The 23,023-nt window shown below is 47.6% G+C and overlaps 1 protein-coding gene across 8 annotated transcripts in view; it reads left to right on the top strand.

Annotated features, from left to right (window-relative positions):
* The first annotated feature begins 8,328 nt into the window (after window positions 1-8,328).
* Window positions 8,329-23,023, top strand: part of DYSF (dysferlin) — a 218,817-nt gene continuing 204,122 nt past the window's right edge. For 4 of the 8 annotated variants that reach the window (XM_061583673.1, XM_061583677.1, XM_061583675.1 and 1 more), the window contains exon 1: window positions 8,329-8,590. In XM_061583673.1, coding sequence (XP_061439657.1) covers window positions 8,503-8,590 — 88 coding nt within the window. In that variant the 5' untranslated portion in view covers window positions 8,329-8,502. Of the gene's footprint in view, window positions 8,591-18,608; window positions 18,768-23,023 lie in introns of those variants that run through there. The other 4 variants (XM_061583672.1, XM_061583676.1, XM_061583674.1 and 1 more) reach the window with 1 other exon arrangement.

The raw sequence follows: 23,023 nt of genomic DNA on the forward strand, positions 1-23,023 counted from the left end.
ACATGAAACACATTAAAAAAAATAGGGGGGGAAACCTTAAGCAACTATAATTGGGACAAACTTACTCTGCATCGTGTATATATCATATTTATTTATTTATTTATTATTTGATTTATATCCCGCCCTTCCTCCCAGCAGGAGCCCAGGGCGGCTAACAGAAATGCTAAAAACACTTTAAAACATCATAAAAACAGACCTTAAAATACATTAAAACAAAACAATGTTTAAAACATTTTTTAAAAAGCTTAAAAAACTTATTTTTAAAAAGGGATAAAACTTATTATTAAACAAACACATATTAACAAGCAATTCTAACACAGAAGCAAACTGGGATAGGTCTCAACTTAAAAGGTTTGTTGAAAGAGTAAAGTCTTCAAAAGGTGCCGAAAAGGTAACAGAGATGGCGCCTGCCTAATCTTTAAGGGGAGGGAATTCCACAGGGTAGATCCATTTCCTATGTTGTGCTGAAGGAACCTCCTGATGAGATGCTATCTGCAGGAGGCCCTCACCGGCAGAGCGCAGTGATTGGCTGGGCATATAAGGGGTGAGACGGTCTTTCAGGTATCCTGGTCCCGAGCTGTATAAGGCTTGGTACACCAAAACTAGAACCTTGAACCTTGAACATATATAGCAAAGAGAAGAGGAGCAGCAATCGCTGAGACAAATACCCCTTGTATATGCCACGAAACTAACAAGATGAGGAAGGGAGATTTGTTCTAATCAAATGGTTGGAAACAAAATTAAATTGGCAAGTACTGATGGCCCTCATAAGGCCCAAGGACATTTTTACAGGCTGATATTTTATTTATTTGGGTAACAAAATGTATATCTGATCTCTGATCAGATGGTGGATATATACCCTGTCCTGGACGGGGTTACACTCCCCCTAAAGGACCGGGTTCGTAGTCTGGCAGTCTTTTTAGACTCTTCCCTCTCACTTGAGGCTCAAGTAGCCTCGGTGGTTAGGAATGCGTTTTACCAACTTCGGTTGGTAGCCCAGCTACGTCCCTATTTGAGTAAAGAGGACTTTACATCAGTGGTACATGCTCTGGTAACCTCACGTTTGGATTACTGTAATGCGCTTTACGTAGGGCTACCTTTGAAGACAGTTCGGAAGCTACAACTAGTGCAAAATGCAGCGGCCAGATTGCTGACAAAGACCAAGCGGTCCGAGCATATAACACCTGTTCTGGCCAGCTTGCACTGGTTGCCAATATGTTTCCGGGCTAGATTCAAAGTGTTGGTATTAACCTATAAAGCCTTATACGGTGCGGGACCACGATACCTTGCGGAACGCCTCTTCCGATATGAACCGGCCCGTGCACTACGTTCTGCTACGAAGGCCCTCCTCCGGGTTCCAACTCACAGGGAGGCCCGGAGGGTGATGACAAGATCTAGGACCTTCTCAGTGGTGGCCCCCGAACTATGGAACAGTCTCCCTGAGGAAGTACGCCTGGCGCCGACTCTGCTCTCCTTCCGGCGCCAGGTCAAAACCTTCCTATTCTCTGAAGCATTTTAAGTTATACTGATTTAATTTTAAAAATGTTTACTGTGTTGGATTGTTGCTTGTATTTTAGTATTGTTTTGTTATTTATTGTATTTTTATGTTGTTTTATGTTCACCGCCCAGAGAGCTATTGCTAGTCGGGCGGTATATAAATTTAATAAATAATAATAATAATAAATAATAATAATAATAATAATAATATATACTGCTTTATTGTAAATAGATAACTAGTGTACAAAGCTCTATGCAGTTTGGGACCATACCTGTCTAAAGGTCCGTTTCCTATATTGTGCGGAATGGACCTCCTGATAAGATGCTATCTGCAGGAGGCCCTCACCTCCAGAGCGCAGTGATCGACTGGGTATATAAGGGATAAGACGGTCTTTCAGGTATCCTGGTCCCAAGCTGTATAGGGCTTTGTACACCAAAACTAGAACCTTGAACTTGGCCTGGCAGCAAATGGGCAGCCAGTGCAATTCTTTCAGCAGCGAGGTGACATGTTGGCAATACCCTGCCCCAGTGAGCAGTCTCACCACCGCATTTTGCACCAGCTGAAGCTTCCGGACCAACCTCAAGGGCAGCCCCACATAGAGGGCATTACAGTAATCCAGCCTGGAGGTTACCAAGGTGTGGACAACAGCGGTCAGGCTATCCTGATCCAGAAATGGATGCAACTGTCTTGCCAGCTGAAGCTGATAAAAGGCACTCCTAGCCACTGAGGTCACCCGGGCCTCTAGCAATAAAGGTGGATCTAGGAGGACCCCCAGACTATGGACCTGCTCTTTCAGAGGGAGTACGACCCCATCCAAAGCAGGCAACTAACCAATTATCTGAACTCGGGAACCACCAACCCAAAATGCCTCCGTCTTGCTAGGATTCAGATTCAGTTTATTGGCCCTCATCCAGCCCACCAACGAGTCCAGGCAGTGGTCCAGGGCTTGCTACAGATGTTACAGAGAAATAGAGCTGGGTATCGGCAGCGTACTACTGACACCTTGCCCCAAATCTCCTGATGACTGCTCCCAAGGGCTTCATATAGATGTTAAACAGCATAAGGGACAAGCACAACTGCCAGGGGACTGAAAGGCAATCACCCAATGCTAAGACTCCATTTCCTGGAGTTGATGTCAACAGACTCGTGACAATACGGAAAAACTCCACTGGATGGCTACTTGAGGATGCGATGGAGGCAGAGAAGTGGGCCTTCTTCGCTGCTCTCACTGCCACACAGTAGGCATGGCTATAATGTTTTACTCGTGCCCAATCAGCCTCACAGCATGTCTTTTGCCACTTGCGCTCAAGCCTTTGTCCAGCATGTTTCATTGCCCTTACCTCACTGGTGTACCAAGGTGCAAGCCGGGCTCCACAATGCCGGAGAGGGCGCTCGGGGGCAACTGTGTCAAGAGCCCAACGCGCCTCGCTGTTCCATGGCATGACAAGGGCTTCAACAGGGTCACCTGCTCTATCTACTGGGAACTCCCCCAGGGCATTCAGGAATTCTGTCGTTTCTATTAGTCTCTGGGTGCAGACCATCTTAATCTGTCCATCACTCCTGCAGGGGAGGATTGGAGCCATAAATCTAAACTTTACCAGGAGTGGTCTGACCATGACAATGGGGTGACATCCACCACCACCCCATCTCCAGACTATCTCTTCCTCCATCTGGAGCAAAAACCAAGTTGAGGGTGTGCCCTGCCCTGTCAGGCTGGTGACAACTTGAGACAGGCCCATGGTCATCATGAAGGTCATGAAGTCCCGAGCCAGAATACAAGAGGCAGCCTCAGCATGGACGTTGAAATCACCCAGGACTATTGTTCTGGGTTCCTCCAATACCACAGCTAAGATGGCCTCTGCCAACTCGGTCAGAGAAGCTGCTGGGCAGCAGGGTGGACAATACACCAGCAGCAATCCTAGTTTCCTGTCTCCTTGGCCCAACACCAGGTGTAAGCCCTCACAGCCAGCTCCAAGACAGAATGGTTTCCTGGTGACAGAGATGGAAGTTCTGTAGACCACAGCAACTCCTCCCCCCTGTCCTTGTAGTCTGTGCTGGTGTTGCACCAAGTATCCAGGTGGGCAAGGCTAGGTCAGATCAACTCCTCCCAGCTCACCCACCCATGTCTTGCTAATGCACACCAAATCAGCACCTTCATCCATGATCAAATCATGGATGAGTGTGGTCTTATTGGGCACCGATCTGGTGTTAAACAACAATACACACAGGCCAGCAGATGTGCAACGAGGAACCCATCCATGAGAGTAGTAGGAGGGAGGAACAAGGCATAGAGCGCCTTGCCCTCATCTTCAATGGTAATTAATTCCCCACGGCTATACTTCCCTCTACCCATGATCACTGAAACTGGGGTGGCATCACCCATGTCCCTCCTTACTAAAACTCCTTCTAAACACCTGATATGGACCCAACAAGAGCCCACCAACAAAACCTACCTGAACCAGTTACCCCAGTAGGCCTCTGTGAGAATTGGGAACAGCCAGACCCACTCAGTACTTATCACACAGGGCACATCTACTCCCCCTGTCTCACTCCCAGGGAGGGCCAGCCTTCTGCCAGTTGCAGACTCTCACTCTGAAGGCATCTGGTGACTTTCTCCTATTGTTCAGTTCACTGCAGAGGCTCTCACCCTGCACAGGAACTACACATGCACCATACGCCCTCCCCAGTACCAATCTCCTCTGGATTGGTTAAAAAGAAGAATTTATTTATTTATTTATTTTATTCGATTTATATACCGCCCACAGCCCAAGGGCTCTCAGGGCGGTGCACAACATGGATAAAATACAATAAAATCACAAAAACAGCAAAGTATACATTATTAAACAAGTAAACAACCTAATATAGATTAAAAACACAAATGAATTAAAATGCCTGGGAGAATAAAAAGGTTTTAACCTGGCGCTGAAAAGATAAAAGTGTAGGCGCCAGGCGCACCTCATCGGAAAGACTATTCCATAAATCGGGGGCAACCACTGAAAATGCCCTAGATCTTGTTACTACCCTCCAAGCTTCTCTGTGAGTCGGAGCTCGGAGGAGGGCCTTAGATGTTGAACGTAGTGAACGGGTAGGTTCATATCGGGAGAGGCGTTCTGCTAGGTATTGTGGTCCCGCGCCGTGTAAGGCTTTATAAGTCAAAACTAGCACTTTGAATTTGGCCCGGAAACAAATAGGTAGCCAGTGCAAATGAGCCAGAACAGGTGTTATATGTGCAGACCGCCTAGTCCTCGTCAGCAGTCTAGCAGCTGCGTTTTGCACTAGCTGTAGTTTCCGAACTGTCTTCAAAGGCAGCCCCACATAGAGCGCATTGCAGTAATCCAATCTAGAGGTTACCAGAGCATGCACAACTGAAGCGAGGTCGTCGCTTTCCAGATAGGGACATAGCTGGGCTACCAACCGAAGGTGGTAGAACGCATTCCGTTCCACCGAGGCCACCTGCGCCTCGAGAGACAGGAATGGATCGAAAAGAACCCCCAAGCTATGAACCTGTTCCTTCAGGGGGAGTGTAACCCCATCTAGAACAGGTTGAACATCCACCATCTGGTCAGAGAAGCCACTCACCAACAGTGTCTCGGTCTTATCAGGATTGAGCTTCAGTTTATTAGCTCTCATCCAGTCCATTATCGTGGCCAGGCAACGGTTCAGCACATTAACAGCCTCACCTGAAGAAGATGAAAAGGAGAAATAGAGTTGTGTGTCATCAGCATACTGATGACAACGCACTCCAAAGCTCCTGATGACTGCACCCAGCGGCTTCATGTAGATGTTAAAAAGCATTGGGGACAGGACCGATCCCTGCGGGACTCCACAATGGAGAGTCCAGGGTGTCGAACAATATTCCCCAAGTCCTACCCTCTGGAGACGATCCACCAAGTAGGAGTGGAACCACTGTCAAGCAGTACCTCCAACTCCCAACTCCATGAGTCTCCCCAGAAGGATACCATGGTCGATGGTATCAAAAGCAGCTGAGAGATCAAGGAGAATCAACAGAGTAACACTCCCTCTGTCCCTCTCCCGACATAGGTCATCATACAGGGCGACCAAGGCTGTTTCAGTGCCAAAACCGGGCCTAAAACCGGATTGAAATGGATCTAGATAATCGGTTTCATCCAAGAGCACCTGGAGCTGGCTGGCGACCACCCATTCTAAGACCTTGCCCAGGAATGGAACATTCGCTATCGGTCTATAGTTGTTCAAATTATCTGGGTCCAGGGAAGGTTTCTTCAGGAGTGGTCTCACTACTGCCTCTTTTAAGCAACTAGGGACCACTCCATCTCTCAAGGAGGCATTTATCACTTCCCTGGCCCAGCCGGCTGTTCCAGCCCTGCCAGCTTTCACTAGCCAAGAGGGGCAAGGATCCAGTACAGAGGCGGTTGCACGCACCAGTCCAAGCACCTTGTCAACGTCCTCAAGCTGTACCAACTGAAACTCATCCAATAAATAAGGACAAGACCGTGCTCCAGACACCTCATTAGGTTCAACTGCCATAATACTGGAGTCTAAGTCCCGGCGGATGCATGAGATTTTATCTTGGAAGTGCCCAGCGAACTCGTTACAGTGGATATCTGAAGATTCTATAATTTCCTGAGGGCTAGGATGTAAAAGCCCTCGGACAATTTTAAAGAGCTCCGCTGGGCGGTTAAGAGATGATTTAATAGTGGCAGTGAAATATCGCTTTTTTGCTGCCCTCACCGCTTCTGTATACAGTTTAGTGGAGGCACTTACCAAGGCATAGTTGCATCCGTCAGGAGTACGCCTCCATCTGCACTCAAGCCTTCTCCTCTCTTGCTTCATTGCTCTCAGCTCCGGCGTATACCACGGGGCTGCATGAGCTCTGCATGGGATAGGGTGCGCAGGAGCGATCATGTCCACGGCCCGGGTCATTTCCATGTTCCACAGTTCGACCAGGGCTTCGACAGGAGCACCTGTCTTATCAGCCGGAAAATCCCCCAGAGCCCTTTGGAAACCCAAAGGATCCATTAGTCTCCGAGGTCAGACCCGCTTAATAGGTCCTCCACCCTTACAGAGGGAAAGGGCAGCTGTAAGCCTAAACTTCAGCAAGCGGTGATCTGTCCATGACAATGGGGTCGAAACAAAACTCCCCTCCTCCAGATCACCATCTCCATGTCCAGTGGCGAAGATCAAATCAAGAGTGTGCCCCGACACATGCGTTGGGCCAGTGGCAAATTGAGACAGCCCCATGGTTGCCATGGAGGCCATGAAGTCCTGTGCCGACCCTGATAAGGCAGCCTCAGCATGGATGTTGAAGTCTCCCAGTACTAATAGTCTGGGGGACCTCAACAGTACCTCCGAGACTACCTCTGACAGCTCAGTTAGGGAAGCTGTTGGGCAGCAGGGTGGACGGTACACCAACAAAATTCCCAGTCTGTCTCTTTGACCCAACACAAGGTGGAGGCATTCCAAGCCAGTCGTCACATGGACAGGGTGCTTGATGAGTGAGAGAGAACTCCTATAGGCCACAGCCACCCCACCTCCCCGACCCTCGGATCTACCACAGTGCTGAACCGTATACCCAGGTGGGCAAAGCTGGGAAAGAGTAAGTCCTTCCTGATCACCCACCCAGGTCTCGGTTATGCACGCCAGGTCGGCACCCTCATCGACAATTAAGTCATGGACGAGGGAGATCTTATTGTGTACCGACCTGGCGTTTAGAAGCAGCACTTGGAGATCCGAGAGCTGGCTGATAGGACAACCAACATTCCTGCAGATGTGAGAAGGACCGGAACAAGGTACAGACACAACTTGTCTGGGACGAGTTCCCCTTATCTGGCATGTTCTTCTCACAACACCATACCTCCCATTACCCGTCACTACGTTGATTGGGGCCCCCGAAAGTCCCCCCGGTCGGAGCAAGGCCCTCTCTCCCAGACACATGATAAAATACACATAAATTCACACCCATACACTCATATACTCACTCAGTCTCATTCACACTAAACACCCTCACCCTTGGGACTCCCTGAGGGGCTCCACGAGGGACAATCCCCTTTGGAGTGACCCCGCTGGCAGCAAACCCACCCAAGGACAGTCGGGCTTTTATGCCCCCTGACCCAGCCAGGAGCTGATGCAAGAGGCTGCCAGATTGACTGCAGTCTCTCTCTGGAGCCAGGGTCAGGCAGGGGGTCCCAGTCCTTGCAGCGCTTACCAGGGACTTCAGCTGTCTCAAGAGACAGCAACCCAGAGGAGCAAGCAGCAAGCACCCAGATGCTCAGAGACTCACTCCCAGGGCAGGTCTTCTTCAGTCCCTCTGGTGCTGCAGCTGTTCCCATTTATTATTAGGTTTGTATTTCACCTTTCCTCTAGGGGAGCGCAAGGTGGTATCCGTGGTTCTCCGCCCTCTCCATTTTGCCCTCACAACAACCCTGTTAAGTAAGTTAGGTTGAGAGACTGTGACTGCTCCAAGGTCACCCAGAAAGCTTCATGGCTGAGTGGAGGATTTGAACCCTGGTCTCCCTGGTCCTAGTCTAGTCCAACACTCTATCACTACATATATTGCATATACATGTACATATATTAGGAGAAAATCACACTACAATGCTAATTTTCATGAACACTTTAAAGAGAAACTGCAAACTGATGTTGAAATTTGACAAAGTAAACTTTAGATTGGAAAAATGAGAACCTGAGGAAAATGGAACTGCACAGATTCACCAGTTCCTATTCACATTGCCCTTTGCACTAGTCCTGGTCGGGTGTAATGACATAAAGGTCAGAGATGGATTGTCCCAGCTGTGTAAAAACGAGTCCTAATATCTATGTGGCCTCGCCTGGGCTTCAAAAGAGCTTTTGGAGCTGGAGAGGGCAGGTTTCCCTTTAAGAGCTCTGAGCCAAGAACTGTTGGCTCAGTTGCTCAGGAGAAGCAGGAGAGAGACTGGCCTGAGCTTTATGCAGGGAAACCACACATCCCAGAGGATCTGCCGGATCAGAAGCAAGGAGGGAGGGCGGATCTTCTGGGGCCCCACAGAATGTTGAGGGTCTTCATCCTCCACGCGCAGAATGTCCAGACTCCGGATACGGACATCAGTGACGCTTATTGCTCGGTGGTGTTTCAAGGTAAGAGAAGTCTGAATGAGTTTGCAACTAAGTCAAGGCCCAAGGCTGGGTGAGCCCCCAAAGGTGTCTGGGGAGAACACCAGCTCTCCTTTCCATTCCCAGTGGGGAACAACTGTGGGAGCCAATGGTGATTTGGAGAGGGCTGTCCTCTGCTGCTTTGCCATGGCTATTTGCAGACTGCAAAATGCCAGACAAGCAAGAAATATATATGCCACTACACACACATGCACGCCTTGGATCTCCAGGTAGAAATGTCTCTTCCTTGTCCTTTCCAGTGAAACTCCTTGCCCCAAAGCCCCCCTCCCCATCCTGAGAAAGGCGGGCGTCACTTCTGCAGTTCAACCTGCAGTAGAAGCAGCATTCATAGCAAACAGATGCGAAATTCCTGGATTCGGATGCCTTGAAGAGTTTTGTTTTAAAACATGGAACCAGCCTTCTGTTTGAGCTCTTGGCAGAAGTTGCCTTCTAGTCCCTGTGGGTTGGCGGAGGTAAAGAAAGGCCCCACCAGCTCAACCCTGCAGGCAAGAACGGTCCTCACACCTCAGTGTGCAAGGGCAACAGCCGGAGGGTCTGACTCTGGCTCAGTGGGCCTCGCTGGGGTCCAGAAGGGAATTGGGAGCCAACGAGAACACTCAGTCCACCCCACATTTTATATTCCATATTTTGCTTCACCCTTTGAAATCAGTGGGGCACAAAAGTGCTTAACTTTGGCTGGATTGTGCCAAGGCGGATTAGAATCATTGTGCAGACGTGCAAAGTAGAAAGCGCCTCCCCCCCCCAATCTTCTGAGTGGGAGAGAGGGCCGGCCTTAGCACTGGGACAGTGCGGCAGCCGCTTTGGGATACTGTTTGAGCCACCATGGTCATCATTGTGTTTTTACTGCCATGGAGAGGTGCTTGTGAGATTTACTGGTTTGGGTACCGAAATAAGTTGGCTAGCCTTGGGTCCTATGCACTTTGACTTGGAGGGTGGGAGGGCATTTGCCCTTCTGCATCAGGTACCATAATGCTTTGGATGGGTCCATCAGGCTAGGCCTTGTTGAGGTGCTGAATTTATGTCTAGACTGTGTCACTTCAGACTGCAGGAGTGGGCTCAACTTACTTAACACTTTTCCATGTAGCAGTGCTATGTTGTTATTTCTTGGATCTAGAAAATGAGCTGTCTGAGGGACATCTAGAATGCTTCACCCTCACATGCTGCTTTTCTCTGTGCAGGGATTTATTTTTCTAATGAATAGCTTAAAAATTACACAGACAGTCCAGGCCCAGGTTGACCACTTCAGACAGAATGAGGCATTAATGCCTCCTGCATTTCAGCTGCCAGTTTGCTGCTGGTGGTCAACATAAACTGGTTCAAACAGAAAACACAAATGGGATTGGGCTCAGTGCACACGAATGGTGTCATCCAAAGATGTCTCTCTGGCTGTGTTTTAAGCACATCAGATTATTTATTAGGTTTATTGTAAAATATATACCTAATTTATTGGGCAGAATGTCACAGTAGCCTAGGATTCATTTCTATTCTGTTTTGATTTGTGTTGCTGCCTTTTTATAATTTAGTAAAACAAAATGTCTCTCTTATGCACTGTCAGAAAAGGAGGAGGAGCCCAGAGCGACTGTACAAGGAGTCTTGAGAGGACCGGATGGGTGCATGCCTGTGTATTGGAAAGCGCAGATTGGAGGGCACCTGGATCAGGCAAAGGCTGCTCCACAAATGCGGGCGTTTTTGTGAAACTGATTTGAGCGCCAGGTGCTCTTTCAGTTGGAGGGAGGAGGGGTCCTATCCTGCGCTATACTTTGTCATGTCCTGAATTTGGGGAGCAGTTGAAGGGCAGCATCCAGACCACTGCCAACTGGCACGCTGGGGACTGAGGCTGCCAGTGGTATCTGTCCAGCAGATTTCTCCAGGCCATAACCTGCCAGTCAGTTTCCCCCTTTGAACCTTTGAGTGCTCGGTCTGGGGGGAAAACAGCCCCCTTGGTACTTTAGTTTCAAACAAAGAGGTGCTGGACCTCAGTCCTGATGTGCAGGAGGCAGCTGTATTTAATCCAGTGTCAGTGGGAGGCGAAGTGCACTTTGCACATGCTCTGGGGCTTGCTGCCCTTTGTGATTAATGCATATATTTGAAGGTTGAACACTTGGCCTGTTGGACTCTTTCGTGTCTTAACTTTTCAGTTTGGACTCTCTTTTTCTTGCTGCTGCTGCTTGAATACCTTCCCTGTGCCTGGCAGATCCCTGCCCAGAGGCGCTTCCAAACCAAAGTTCAGCAGAGGGCAGAGGAAGTGGAGGGGAACAGGAGAAAGTGGCAGGGGGGCCTAGGAGTGGCCCTAACGAGCGGCGCAGTCCTCTCTGAGGGAAATCCCGCGGTGGCCGGGCATCCTCCCGCGTCACGGAGGCTGCCTAGAGAAGGCTCTCCCTGACAGAGGGGTGGGGGGCCCTGTCGGGGGGTGCTACTGACCATTTGCCTTGCCCTGCACGGTACGGGTTGCCTTCACCCCAGGCTCAGCTTGGAGCGAGCAAAGGAGGAAGTTCCGCTGAGCATGTGCAGAGGTCCATGGAGGCCTTCCGTGGCAGAGGGGCTGGCTTCGGAGGAGGGCTTCCGGTCCCTCCTCTTTCCCACGCCACCCCCCCCCGGCCCCATAGCCGGCTTTTCCTAACCGGCGTGCCTCCGCTCTGCGGGCGATGCGCTGTGGCAGCCGCGGCGGGGGCGGCAAGGATCGCCTCCCCCCACGCCCCACCCTGCCCTATTTATAGCCCCCGCCGTGTGGCCAGGGGGCCTTTGGGCTGCCGGGCTCAGCACCTGTTGGATGCCATTCATAGAAGCGCCGCCAGAAGGCCAGGCCTGCATCTGGCGGGTGGCACGGGGCCCCCTCTTCCCTGGCCACGGCGCCGCCGAGGGGCAAGCCTCGTCGAAGGAGCTCCTGCGGGGCGGGGGGAGCCCCTGCGGACTCCAACCCTCTCCGTTTCCCAGCGCGTCTCCCTAAGCAAGCAGTTGCTGCTTTGGCTTCTTTGTGCATTGCTCGTTAGTGTGACTTCTCATTGGCATTCTTTATTTAGCATTATCTTGGTTGATTCATTGATTTAATTTATATCCCGCCCTTCCTCCCAGAAGGAGCCCAGGGTCTCCGCAAGTTAAATCTCTGAGGGAAGCAGGCTGCATCGTGTCTGTGTAACGTGCATACCGGTACATGCATGTGCTTGAACGTGGAACCTTCATGCAAAGTGCCGGTTGTCCTTTTGCAAATTGCGTCTGCTGAGGTACGCACTGGACTGCTGACAGTGTGCTGTGGGACAATTGTACTTTTTGAGTACATCTTTAACATTAAGCTGTTAAAATTAAACCGCCCAGAGAGCTTTGGCTGTGGAGCGGTATATAAATGTAACAAATGAATAAACTAAAAAGACACTAAAACACGTAGGTGTTGATGCGTTTTAATCTCTTTTTAATTTACTGTTATTTTTAGTTGTTTTTAAATACTTTTAATTGTTTTAATTGCTTTTGTTGATAATTTTAACATCTATTGTACGTTACTTAGAGGTTTTATTACAACCAAGCAGTATATAAATTTTGTTAAATAACTCTGGTTCAATTCCCAGTTATCTCCAGGTGGGGCTGAGGAAACCCTGTCCCAAATCCTGGAGAGCCCCTGCCAGTCAGTGTGGTGAATACTGAGGTAGATGGACCAGTGGTCTGACTCGGTAGGAGGCAGTGTCTTGTGTTCCTGTCTCTGTGTCCCAGAAACCTCTCTGGCTCTCCCAGTTTCCAATTTTTGGAATCGTAATTTCAGTTTTCCACATTTCCACAATCCTCTGCGATTTTTTTCAAAAAAATTATCATGAAAATTCTCCAGCATTTTAAACACATTTTTGTATGTAGCTTTGACTGCTAGATGCATATTTTGCAAGCAGTATCCCCTAATATAGTGCATTTTTGTATGTTGTTGTCACTCAAGCATGCATTTTATGTACAGTTTACCCTTGTATATGGGTCTCTGTATACATGTTTGGGCTGGAGAATGGCACTGCAAAATTTGGAGAAGTGCAAATTTCAGCGGATGGCTGCGTTTCAGTTGCCATATTGCTTTGGAAAGTTCAAATGTAGTTAGGTCACCTTTAAATGTAAACTGAATTAATTTTTCTTCCATCCCTAAGTGCATTTAAAGGACCAGTTGCTTGAACTTGCTCCCATTTATTCAACAGGTCCAACTTTCAATATAAGAAAGTTATATAATATAATATAATATAATAATATAATATAATATAATATAATATAATATATAAAGTTATATAATGTAAGAAGCAGCTGGATGAGGCCAAAGGGGGCCCATCAAGTCCAGCATCCTGTTCTGACAGGGGCCTGCCAGATGCCTCAATGGGAAGGCCGACAAGCAGGACCTGAGCTCCACAGTTGTGCCGTCTGTGCTTGGCCTCCCCAACAACTGGATCTCTGAAGGGGGCCATACAGTGAACCCCTAGAAATGACCAGATTTCTCAGAGGAATTCTTCTGGGTTGACTTACTCATCAGTCTCCTCCTCCCAAATGGCAGGGAGGATATTTCGGCACAACAGGTGCAGAATTGGGGTGGTGGGGGTTGGAATGGCCATCTGCATTAAGTTCCTGTCATTCAAGGAGGTTCTGCAACAGGTATGATGTGCACATAACAGAGAGGACTCATCTGGCACACCCTTTCTCTAGGCAGGTGGCTGAGCCCTGTTGCATGAATGCTTCTCTGCTACAGATGTAACATTTCTGCAAATTTTGAAGCCATGGAAAAAAACGGATGGCCTTTTTTTTCTGGGAAAAATTTGGGGGAAATGGAAAAATAAGGAATACTTATTTTTTAGCACCTTGTATATATTGAAAGTAATTTTGTTACTTTAGGAACGTAAAATGTATAATGTATAAGGTGGTTTGCCATTAAATGATCCTGTTTGGTATATTAAAAATACCGTTTATTCAGACAATAATTACAAATTGTATTTACTTGTAAACATTTTTTTACAAATGGAGGTGAAAGCTGCTGAACTGTAAGGAATCTTGCCTCACTTTTGTTTTTACCAGTTTATGAGGAGTGGGCAAAATCAATAAAAACAGGAGAAATCATGGAGAAGTTACAGCAATTTTTTTTTTATGAATTCTGGAAATTGTTACGTCTCCTCTAGTCCCCCCCCCAGTGTCAAGCAGATATAAAGCATGTATTTCCATAGAAAGAGCTGCGAAAAAGATCAGAGAAAGCCAAGACTCACTGAATGCTATGTGAAATTTAATCATTCCCATTTTCTGAGCTGTCACATTTCTGTTCTTCATATTTGCCATCATATTTATCATGGACTTCTCAAAATTGCAGGTTTGACTGGATTGAAACAAGCTCCTATAACCCTTCACATGTCATAATCTATTTTTAATGTTTTCAGTTTTTCAGGGGGGAAAAAGTGGGGGAAACATCCGCTGCCCCCAATTTTTTCCAGGCCTTCACATCTCAAGTTACCATACCACCAGCCAGGGAGACTTCTTTCCCCGCTTTCATGAAGTGGAGATTGCCACTGTCTGCAGTTGTTTCTGGAGGGGGAGGGAGGACAGGGGGGCTCTGTTCCAAGATGGGGATGGCAGAGACTGGTCTTAACATCCACCTGGAGGGATGGAGAAGGGGAATCCACTCTGATCTCCACTGAGGTCAAGAGGAGTCTCAACAGGCCTTGGGTGACCATTTGAATTTTATTTATTTAACAAGATCTGTAGATACCGTTTAATCATCCATAACGTCTAAGTGGTTTGCATAGAATATAAAATGTATGCTTAAAAAGACTAATACAATTCAATATTAAAAGCAACTTAACCTACAATTAATCAAATAATTGGGTGTTGGAAGAAATTAAACCATCATTAGAAGCTGAAATGATGAAACTGAGGTTATCATACTTTGGACACATCATGAGAAGACATGATTCACTAGAACAGACAATAATGCTGGGAAAAACAGCAGGGAGTAGAAGAAGAGGAAGGCCAAACAAGAGATGGATTGACACCATAAAGGAAGCCACAGACCTGAACTTACAAGATCTGAACAGGGTGGTTCATGACAGATGCTGTTGGAGGTTGCTGATTCATAGGGTCGCCATAAGTTGTAATTGACTTGAAGGAACATAACAACAACAATCAAATAAAAATAAAATCAGCAGTCATTAAAAATATTCATAATGACATAAAATTACACATTGAAATTGCAATAAATAATGGGACTAATAATGTAATCAGTCATTCAGTCAATAAAATATGATGCTGCACTGTCTTGAGTCGGACCATTGGTCCATCTAAGGCAGTTATCTATTCCAACTGGTAAAACCTCCAAGCTCTTAAGATAAGGAGATCTGGACTGTCTCCCAGATCCTTTAACTGGAGACTAAATTTGCAACTTTATGTAGGCAAAGCAGGCTCCATATGGTCGCTTCCCGGGTCTAAATCTGTGGTATTTCTATCATAATATATCATAGTTTAAGATTATAATTTTTGCATAATTTTCTTTCCCTGTCTGCATTCTTTTAATTACTCCAGAGGTGCATTTCCGTTCTCATCATTGGTGATCACTCGTGGCCGAGTAAGATTGTCTTCCAGGGTAAGGTCTTTAACAATGGGTCGGTAAGTGACTGTGGAGGCCAATTCTGGATCCACACAGCCTCCCACAGTGAGGACATAGGTTTCCAGATGGAGGATGGTCACGATGAGGATTTGCTTGATGTGCCTTCCACTTAGCTCGTTTGTCCCTTTCGCCCTGTACTCGTGCTTCTTCAAAGTCCATAGCACCTTTGATAATGGCCAACCTCCAATTGGGACGCTCATCAGCTTAGGCAGATGATGCATGCAGAGCAAGTTCCAGGTTTTGCGAGCCCTTGTGCAAGGCACCCTTGTTCGTCCCTCCTCCTGCCATGAGTCTACTTCCTCTCTAGAGCAGGAAAAGAGGGAAGCCCACAAGCAGGACCCAAGGGCGACAGCAGCACCTCTTCTGCCCAGCAACTGGTGTTCAGAGTCATTCTGCCTCCAGCAGGAAGGCAACCATAGCCATTGACAGCCTTGTCCTCCATTCCTTTGTCTACTCTTTTTCTATCCTGCTGGAGCATGGGCCATCAGGAAACATGTGACTGTGCCGTCCACTGGCGCAGACCCTGGAAACATGACGGGCATGTAGATGCAGTCTTGCTGGGGCCCTCACTCACAATGTTTTTGCTGGTGTACATTTGCTCTCAGCTCTGCCTTTATCAGGGCATTTTTGCACCAGGGCTGAACATCCTGCGGCTGGGGACTCTGCCCCTACCCTGACTCCCGATGGAGACCTAGTGGGTTGCTCTTTCCCTTTTCCAAGTGCCTCTTGAGGCAGGGCAGATACGAGATGCCAGAACCTCCATCGCTGGGATTTTGCCTGCCAGGTCCTTGATGGGTGGGCAGTCAGGGAGTTGATGAAAGAGTGTTTTTTTCAGGACAAAAGAACATTAGTGACTCCCCCCCAAACACACAGTGTGTGTTTGCTGGTATGTGTGTTGGGGCTGAAGGTGGGAATGACCAGAACAACCATCCAATTTTTCCTGTTCTCTGATCTCACTTAAGCTGTGATTTCAGCCTCTGATGGAAACTCAAACAAAAGGACAGTGCCTTTTGTCATGCCAGCTTTTAGCCACAGACCTGAACTTACAAGATCTGAACAGGGTGATTCATGACAGATGCTCTTGGAGGTCACTGATTCATAGGGTCGCCATAAGTCGGAATCGACTTGGAGGCACAAAACAACAACAACAACAACAGATGTTCATCATAATGTGGTCCTTCATCTTGCTAGATTGAGGGCGCTGCTTATACCCAGTCAGTCCGTCCATCTGTCCATCTATCTCAGTATCATCCAGAAGTGTAGTCATCCAGGGTCTCAGGGGGACTTAGATCCCTTACTTTTTTAGGAGCAGGGTCCCTATGTCTTCAGCATTCTATGAGCCAAACAGCATGAAAGGGGAGAGTGTTAGCCGCTAAGAAGAGTCTTCTAACATGCTTCCTTGTCCTCTCCTGCTGATTGGAGCCAATCAGAGTGAAAGGGGGGGTGAGTCAGCCACAGAGAAGACTCTTCTCAGTAGCTAACACGTTCCTCTTTCATGCTCATTGGGTCCTATGAACATCTGCTGTGGGGGAAGGCATGAGCAAGGATCACATTCCCAACCCAGCAGCAAAAAATGGGGAGGGGCGTGGCTGTGACTATCATGAAGGGACCCTTCACTACTGAATCTGCCACTACACTACTGGTATCATCTACACTGACTGGCAGCAGTTTGCCAGGGTTTCAGTCAGAGGACATTCCCAGCCCCTCCCTCAAGATGCCATTGATTGAATCTGGGACCTTCTGCCTGCAAGGCAGGTGCTCTTCTGCTGACTTATAGCCCCTATCCTACAAGTAAAGTAAGATACTAGACCTCATTATTCTGAATAAAGGGCTGAATTTAATAGGAACATGGGAAGTTGCCTTGTACTGAATCGGATCATCGGTCTATCTAGCCTGGTATTGTCTGCACTGGCTGGCAGAAGCTCTCTAGGGTCTCTCCCAGATCTACATGGAGATGCCAGAGATTGAGCCTGCATGGGAAAAAGACGCTCCTTCGCTGAGCTACAGCCCTCCTCCTTGCCTTTTTTTAAAAATAGGAATGGACGAACTGCCTTATTCTCCCACCCCATGTTGTCTCCACGACAACCCTGAGAGGTAAGCTAGGCTGCAATATTTATTTATTTATTATTTGATTTGTGTCCCGCCCTTCCTCCCAGCAGGAGCCCAGGGTGGCAAACAAAGTGCCAAAAACACTTTAAAACATCATAAAAACAGATACATTAAAACAAAACAGAGTTAAAAACATTTTTTTAAAAATCTTTTAAAAAAGGTTAAAAACATTATTAAAAAAACATATTAAGCAATTCTAACACAAACGCAGACTGGGATAGATCTCAGCCTAAAAGGCTTGTTGAAAGAGGAAAGTCTTCAAAAGGCGCCGAAAAGATAGCAGAGATGGCGCCTGAGCCAGCGACCTGATACGTGGGGTGGCTTAGGGTTGGAGAAAATAAAACAGCCGATATCATCATGCCGTTGTATAAATCTATGGTGCGGCCGCATTTGGAATACTGTGTACAGTTCTGGTCGCCTCATCTCAAAAAGGATATTATAGAGTTGGAAAAGGTTCAGAAGAGGGCAACCAGAATGATGAAGGGGATGGAGCGACTCCCTTATGAGGAAAGGTTGCAGCATTTGGGGCTTTTTAGTTTAGAGAAAAGGTGGGTCAGAGGAGATATGATAGAAGTGTATAAAATTATGCATGGCATTGAGAAAGTGGATAGAGAAAAGTTCTTCTCCCTCTCTCATAATACTAGAACTCGTGGACATTCAAAGAAGCTGAATGTTGGAAGATTCAGGACAGACAAAAGGAAGTCCTTCTTTACTCAGCGCATAGTTAAACTATGGAATTTGCTCCCACAAGATGCAGTAATGGCCACCAGCTTGGATGGCTTTAAAAGAAGATTGGACAAATTCATGGAGGACAGGGCTATCAATGGCTACTAGCCGTGATGGCTGTGCTCTGCCACCCTAGTCAGAGGCAGCATGCTTCTGAAAACCAGTTGCCGGAAGCCTCAGGAGGGGAGAGTGTTCTTGCACTCGGGTCCTGCTCGCGGGCTTCCCCCAGGCACCTGGTTGGCCACGGTGAGAACAGGATGCTGGACTAGATGGGCCACTGGCCTGATCCAGCAGGCTCTTCTTATGTTCTTATGAAGCTGCCCCCGACGCCCTCTGCCCAGGCTCTTGGCTCTGCGCCTGGGGGGACCCAGCCGCGCGGAGCTGCCTGCCCCATTCAGGGCCCGACGGAGCATCCCAGGGCGCGAGCTCGGAGCGCCCCCTGGCGGGATAACGTGGCATGAGCCGCCACCCGGAGTGGTCCTGATGCTGCGTCCGGGGGAGGGCGGGCGGGGCGGCGCTGGGCGGGGACAGCTCTGCCAGGCCAGCCCGGCCGGAGGACACTCGGCTCCCGGGGACGGACGGGCCGGCTGGGCGCTGGCGAGGCAGGAGCCATGCTCCGCTGCGTCCTCCAGCGCGCCTGCAGCTTGCCCGGCGTGGAGAAGGGCGACAAGCGGAGCGACCCGGTGGCCAGCCTGACCTTCCGAGGTGAGCGCCCTGGGAAGGCTGCCCCAAGCCGTCTCCCGGCCCCGGCTGGAGGGAGGAGGGGGGAACTGTGGGGAGGGGGCCTTTCCTCTCCCCCCCCCACCGAGAGACCCAGGCCCCCGGCTCGGCGGCGCGGTCGGTTCTAATCTGTAGATCTTCTTGTGGGTTGTCCTTTGAGATTGTCCCGGACTTGATCAATGTAAGTGAAGACAGGGGGCAGGCTCGGGGGGTTGCAGAGACCCCACTGCGGGCAAGAGGGGTCCTGGGGGGGTCCTGCCTGTCCTGTCATGTAGGGACTGTCGTCTTCCCCCTCTCTCCCCCAGAGGAGGTTGCCAGCATCCCCTCTCCTGCCCGTCTGGGATTTCATCTGAAGGTGTTTCACTGTGAGTTTATCTTCGTCTGTGTTCCTTGTAAATGGCTTTGGGAGACGCGGTGGCTGGAAGGCAGCCTGGAGTTCGAATGCCCCAGAAATAAGAATGGAGCTCAGCTTTTGCCAAGGAGTTAGCAAAGCAGCGCGGCACGCCTTTGGAACCCCCTGCAACTCTGTGCTCAAGTATCTTTGAATCAAGTATCTATGAATCTTTTGGAGTCTTAACTGAATAGCAGCCTTTTATTGTTTTTATTTAGCATGATGTTATCATCACCAAGCCTTTGACCAAATAACATATCCATTTATTTACAATTAACATCTAACTGTTATAAATAAGGAAGAGCCCCCAGAAGAGACAGTTTTCAAGCATGGGAGCAAGGAAGCTACCTTCTGCCGAGTCTGTCCATCTAGCTCAGTATTGTCTACACTGACTGACAGCTGCTTTCCAGGGCTTCAGGCAAAGGGTATTCTCAGCCCTACCTGGAGATGCTGCTGGGGATTGACCCTGGGCCCTTCTGCATGCAAGGCAGATGTTCCCTCACAGCCCCAACAGACCACTCCAATGAGCATTCTGGCCGGGCGTCTCTTTTATGTTGCAAATCCCATTAGAGCCCAATTAAAGCAAGAACTCCGTTGTGCCTGAGGTGTGAAAACATCCTTTGACTTTCTGGGGACCCAGAGACCTTTGGGAACCACACCATGCTCAGCTAGATGTCTCTTTGTACACATGGCGCTATGTTGGAGAGAAATATCTGAGAGCTGCAGCGTGTCGTTCAGCAGCTGATGGTGTCTGATGTTTCCCTGGGCATGAGAGACAGGGAAGTGCCGAACTCCAGGTGACAGTCTAGGCCGGATGCACCCCAGCTTTTCACCCTCTTGAAAATAGGGGACCTTGCCTGGCTTGGAAGAGCTCTGTTTTTCTGCCGGGGATCCCTGCTGCCACTATATCCCCTCTGTGGCACCAGCTGCCTTTCATGGGCTGCTGCGTGTAGCGTGTCCTGCACTCATTCAAAAGCATAGTGTGGTATTCAATGGCATTCTTACCCGTACACCCGTTTGAAGTTGATAGGTGCCACTAACTTAGGTTTATTAATTTCAGTAGGTCTGCTCTGAGTAGGACTTAGTTGACTACAACCCACAGAGTTTCTCAGAGATTTAACATCCAGAGATGTAGTGGAGTTGACTGAAACCCTGGCAACATTTGAGCCAGGCATTCCTCAGTAAGGATGCCAGCAGGATTTTCTGGGCCCAGGATACTGTATGTGGATCGGGCACTTGCCCTACTCAAAAAATGGGATGCAAATTTGTCTGCTCTTGTGCTGGTGAGGTGGAAGGGCCTGCACAGAGGTGATAAGGTAACTGACAGAATGTCAACAAGTGAAGCTTTTCCTGCATTGTATTTCATTGTTGTTATGTACCTTCTAGTCAGTTTCAGTTTATGGTGACCCTATGAATCAGCAACCTCCAATAGCATCTGTCATGAACCACCCTGTTCAGATCTTGTAAGTTCAGGTCTGTGGCTTCCTTGACGGAATCAATCCATCTCTTGTTTGGCCTTCCTCTTTTTCTACTCCCTTCTGTTTTTCCCAGCATTATTGTCTTTTCTAGTGAATCATGTCTTCTCATGATGTGTCCAAAGGATGATAACCTCAGTTTCATCATTTTAGCTTCTAGTGACAGTTCTGGTTTAATTTGTTCTAACACCCAATTAGTTGTCTTTTTCGCAGTCCATGGTATGCACAAAGCTCTCCTCCAACACCACATTTCAAATCAGTTGATTTTTCTTTTACCCGCTTTTTTCACTGTCCAACTTTCACATCCATACATAGAAATGTATTTCATTTAGTACAGAGTCTACACCTGTTTAATGTCTGCCTGCCACATAGCTGTTAAAGTCACAACAGTTCTGCTCTCCCCCCAATGCCAACTTAAAACCATGCAAAGAACCCAGGTTTCATGAGTTGTAAACCAGTTATGCTAGTGTAGGTTTTTAATCAATTGATCTTAGGTGGACAATACTACATTCAGTACAAGACCATTCAAGATGAGATTGTCAAAAAGCAAAAAATGTACAGTATTCTAAAAACATTTGTGGTGGTTGTTATGATGACCTGGGAGACCAGGGTTCGAATCCCCACACAGCCATGAAGCTCACTGGGTGGCCTTGGGCCAGGCACTGCCTCTCAGCCTCAGAAGAAGGCAATGGTAAACCCCCTCTGAATACCGCTTACCATGAAAACCCTATTCATAGGGTCGTCATAAGTTGGAATCGACTTGAAGGCAGTCCATTTCCATTTTTTTCAGCGCTGTTTTTTTCTCCCCCCCTTTTTTTTGAGAGAGTAGGGTTCAAACCCTTGACATCAATATGCTCCCCCTCCACTGTTAGAGGCCAGACGCCTCTGAATGCCGGTTGCTGGAAACTGCAAGTGGGAAGGAGTGCTGCTGTCACACTCAGGTCCTGCTTGTGGGCTTCCCATAATGGTCATCAGGTTGGCCACTGTGAGAGCAGGATCCTGGGCTAGGTGGGGCCCTTTTGGTTGCTGCTGGGGTCTGCTTATGTTTTTAATATATCTATTTTAGTGCTTATACTACCAACAGCAACCTTTCTCCAAGAATGCCCCCCCGTGGATGGGAAAACAATTACTCACCCCTCTCCCATGTTTCAAACAAATCAAACCCCCCCCCCTGCATTTCCCTACAAGCAGAGAAACCCAAAACCCAAAACCCCTGAGGGACTGGGTAGCAACACTGGACTACACAGCAAGGTCATCGTACACCACTCTCTCTCAGCTGCCTGCCCCGGCAACATTACTACAGCAACTCTGGGCTACTTTATTTATTTATTTATTATTTGATTTATATCCCGCCCTTCCTCCCAGCAGGAGCCCAGCGCAGCAAACAGAAACACTAAAAACACTTTAAAACATCATAAAAAGACCTTAAAATACATTAAAACAAAACAACATTAAAAACATTTTTAAAAGCTTTAAAAACATCTTTAAAAACAACAAAAAGGGTTAAAAACATATTATTAAAGAAAACATATTAAAAGCAATTCTGACACAGGCGCAGACTGGGACAGGTCTCAACTTAAAAGGGCTGATGCAGCTTAAGACTTTGTCAACCATAATGCAGAACCTCCCGCAATACGGCTGGACTAATGATGGATTTTATGTGCATTTGCAGTAGCAAGGCAATCATCCACATTTACATGTTTTGCTTTATTTCCTTTTTCATGCATTTACATGTTTTTATATCATCGTATGTTATTGGTTTTAGGTTGCATTTTTGTTTCAAAGATACTGTTTGGTTGTTTTATATTGTACACCACTTTAATTTTATAATTTATATTATAAAAATATTGTGTGGTTTATAACTGCTTTAAATAAATAAATAAAAATAAATATTGCCCTCCCCCCTGCTGTGTCCACAATTAGGGTGATTGGAGAATCATTTTAATGGACATTTCAATGCTCACTTAAGGGTCAAGTGGGGAGTCGAATGATATAAAGTTCAATGTTTTAAAATATTTTTTGTTTAAATATGTTTTTAAGGATGTTTTGTTTTAATATATTTTAAAGTCTGTTTTTACGATGTTTTAGAGTGTTTTTATTGCTTTTGTTTGCCGCCCTGGGCTCCTGCTGGGAGGAAGGGCAGGATATAAATGTAATAAATAAATAATAAAATAAATAAAGTTATGACCACTGATGCAACAGTGCATCCCAGTATTTCATAGGCGGAAATCATAACATGCTGGTTAACACCCCTATTTGGCTAGAGAGGATCATCACTTTGCATACCACATTCCTATTTTGCAGAGGACAGTCCTCTATTTGAAGGCCTCCTCTACTGGAAGGGCTGTCTGGGCTAAGTCTGCTTTAAAGAGCTC

Source organism: Rhineura floridana, chromosome 9 (genome assembly GCF_030035675.1).
Source record: "Rhineura floridana isolate rRhiFlo1 chromosome 9, rRhiFlo1.hap2, whole genome shotgun sequence".
NCBI classification, from domain to species: Eukaryota; Metazoa; Chordata; class Lepidosauria; order Squamata; family Rhineuridae; genus Rhineura; species Rhineura floridana.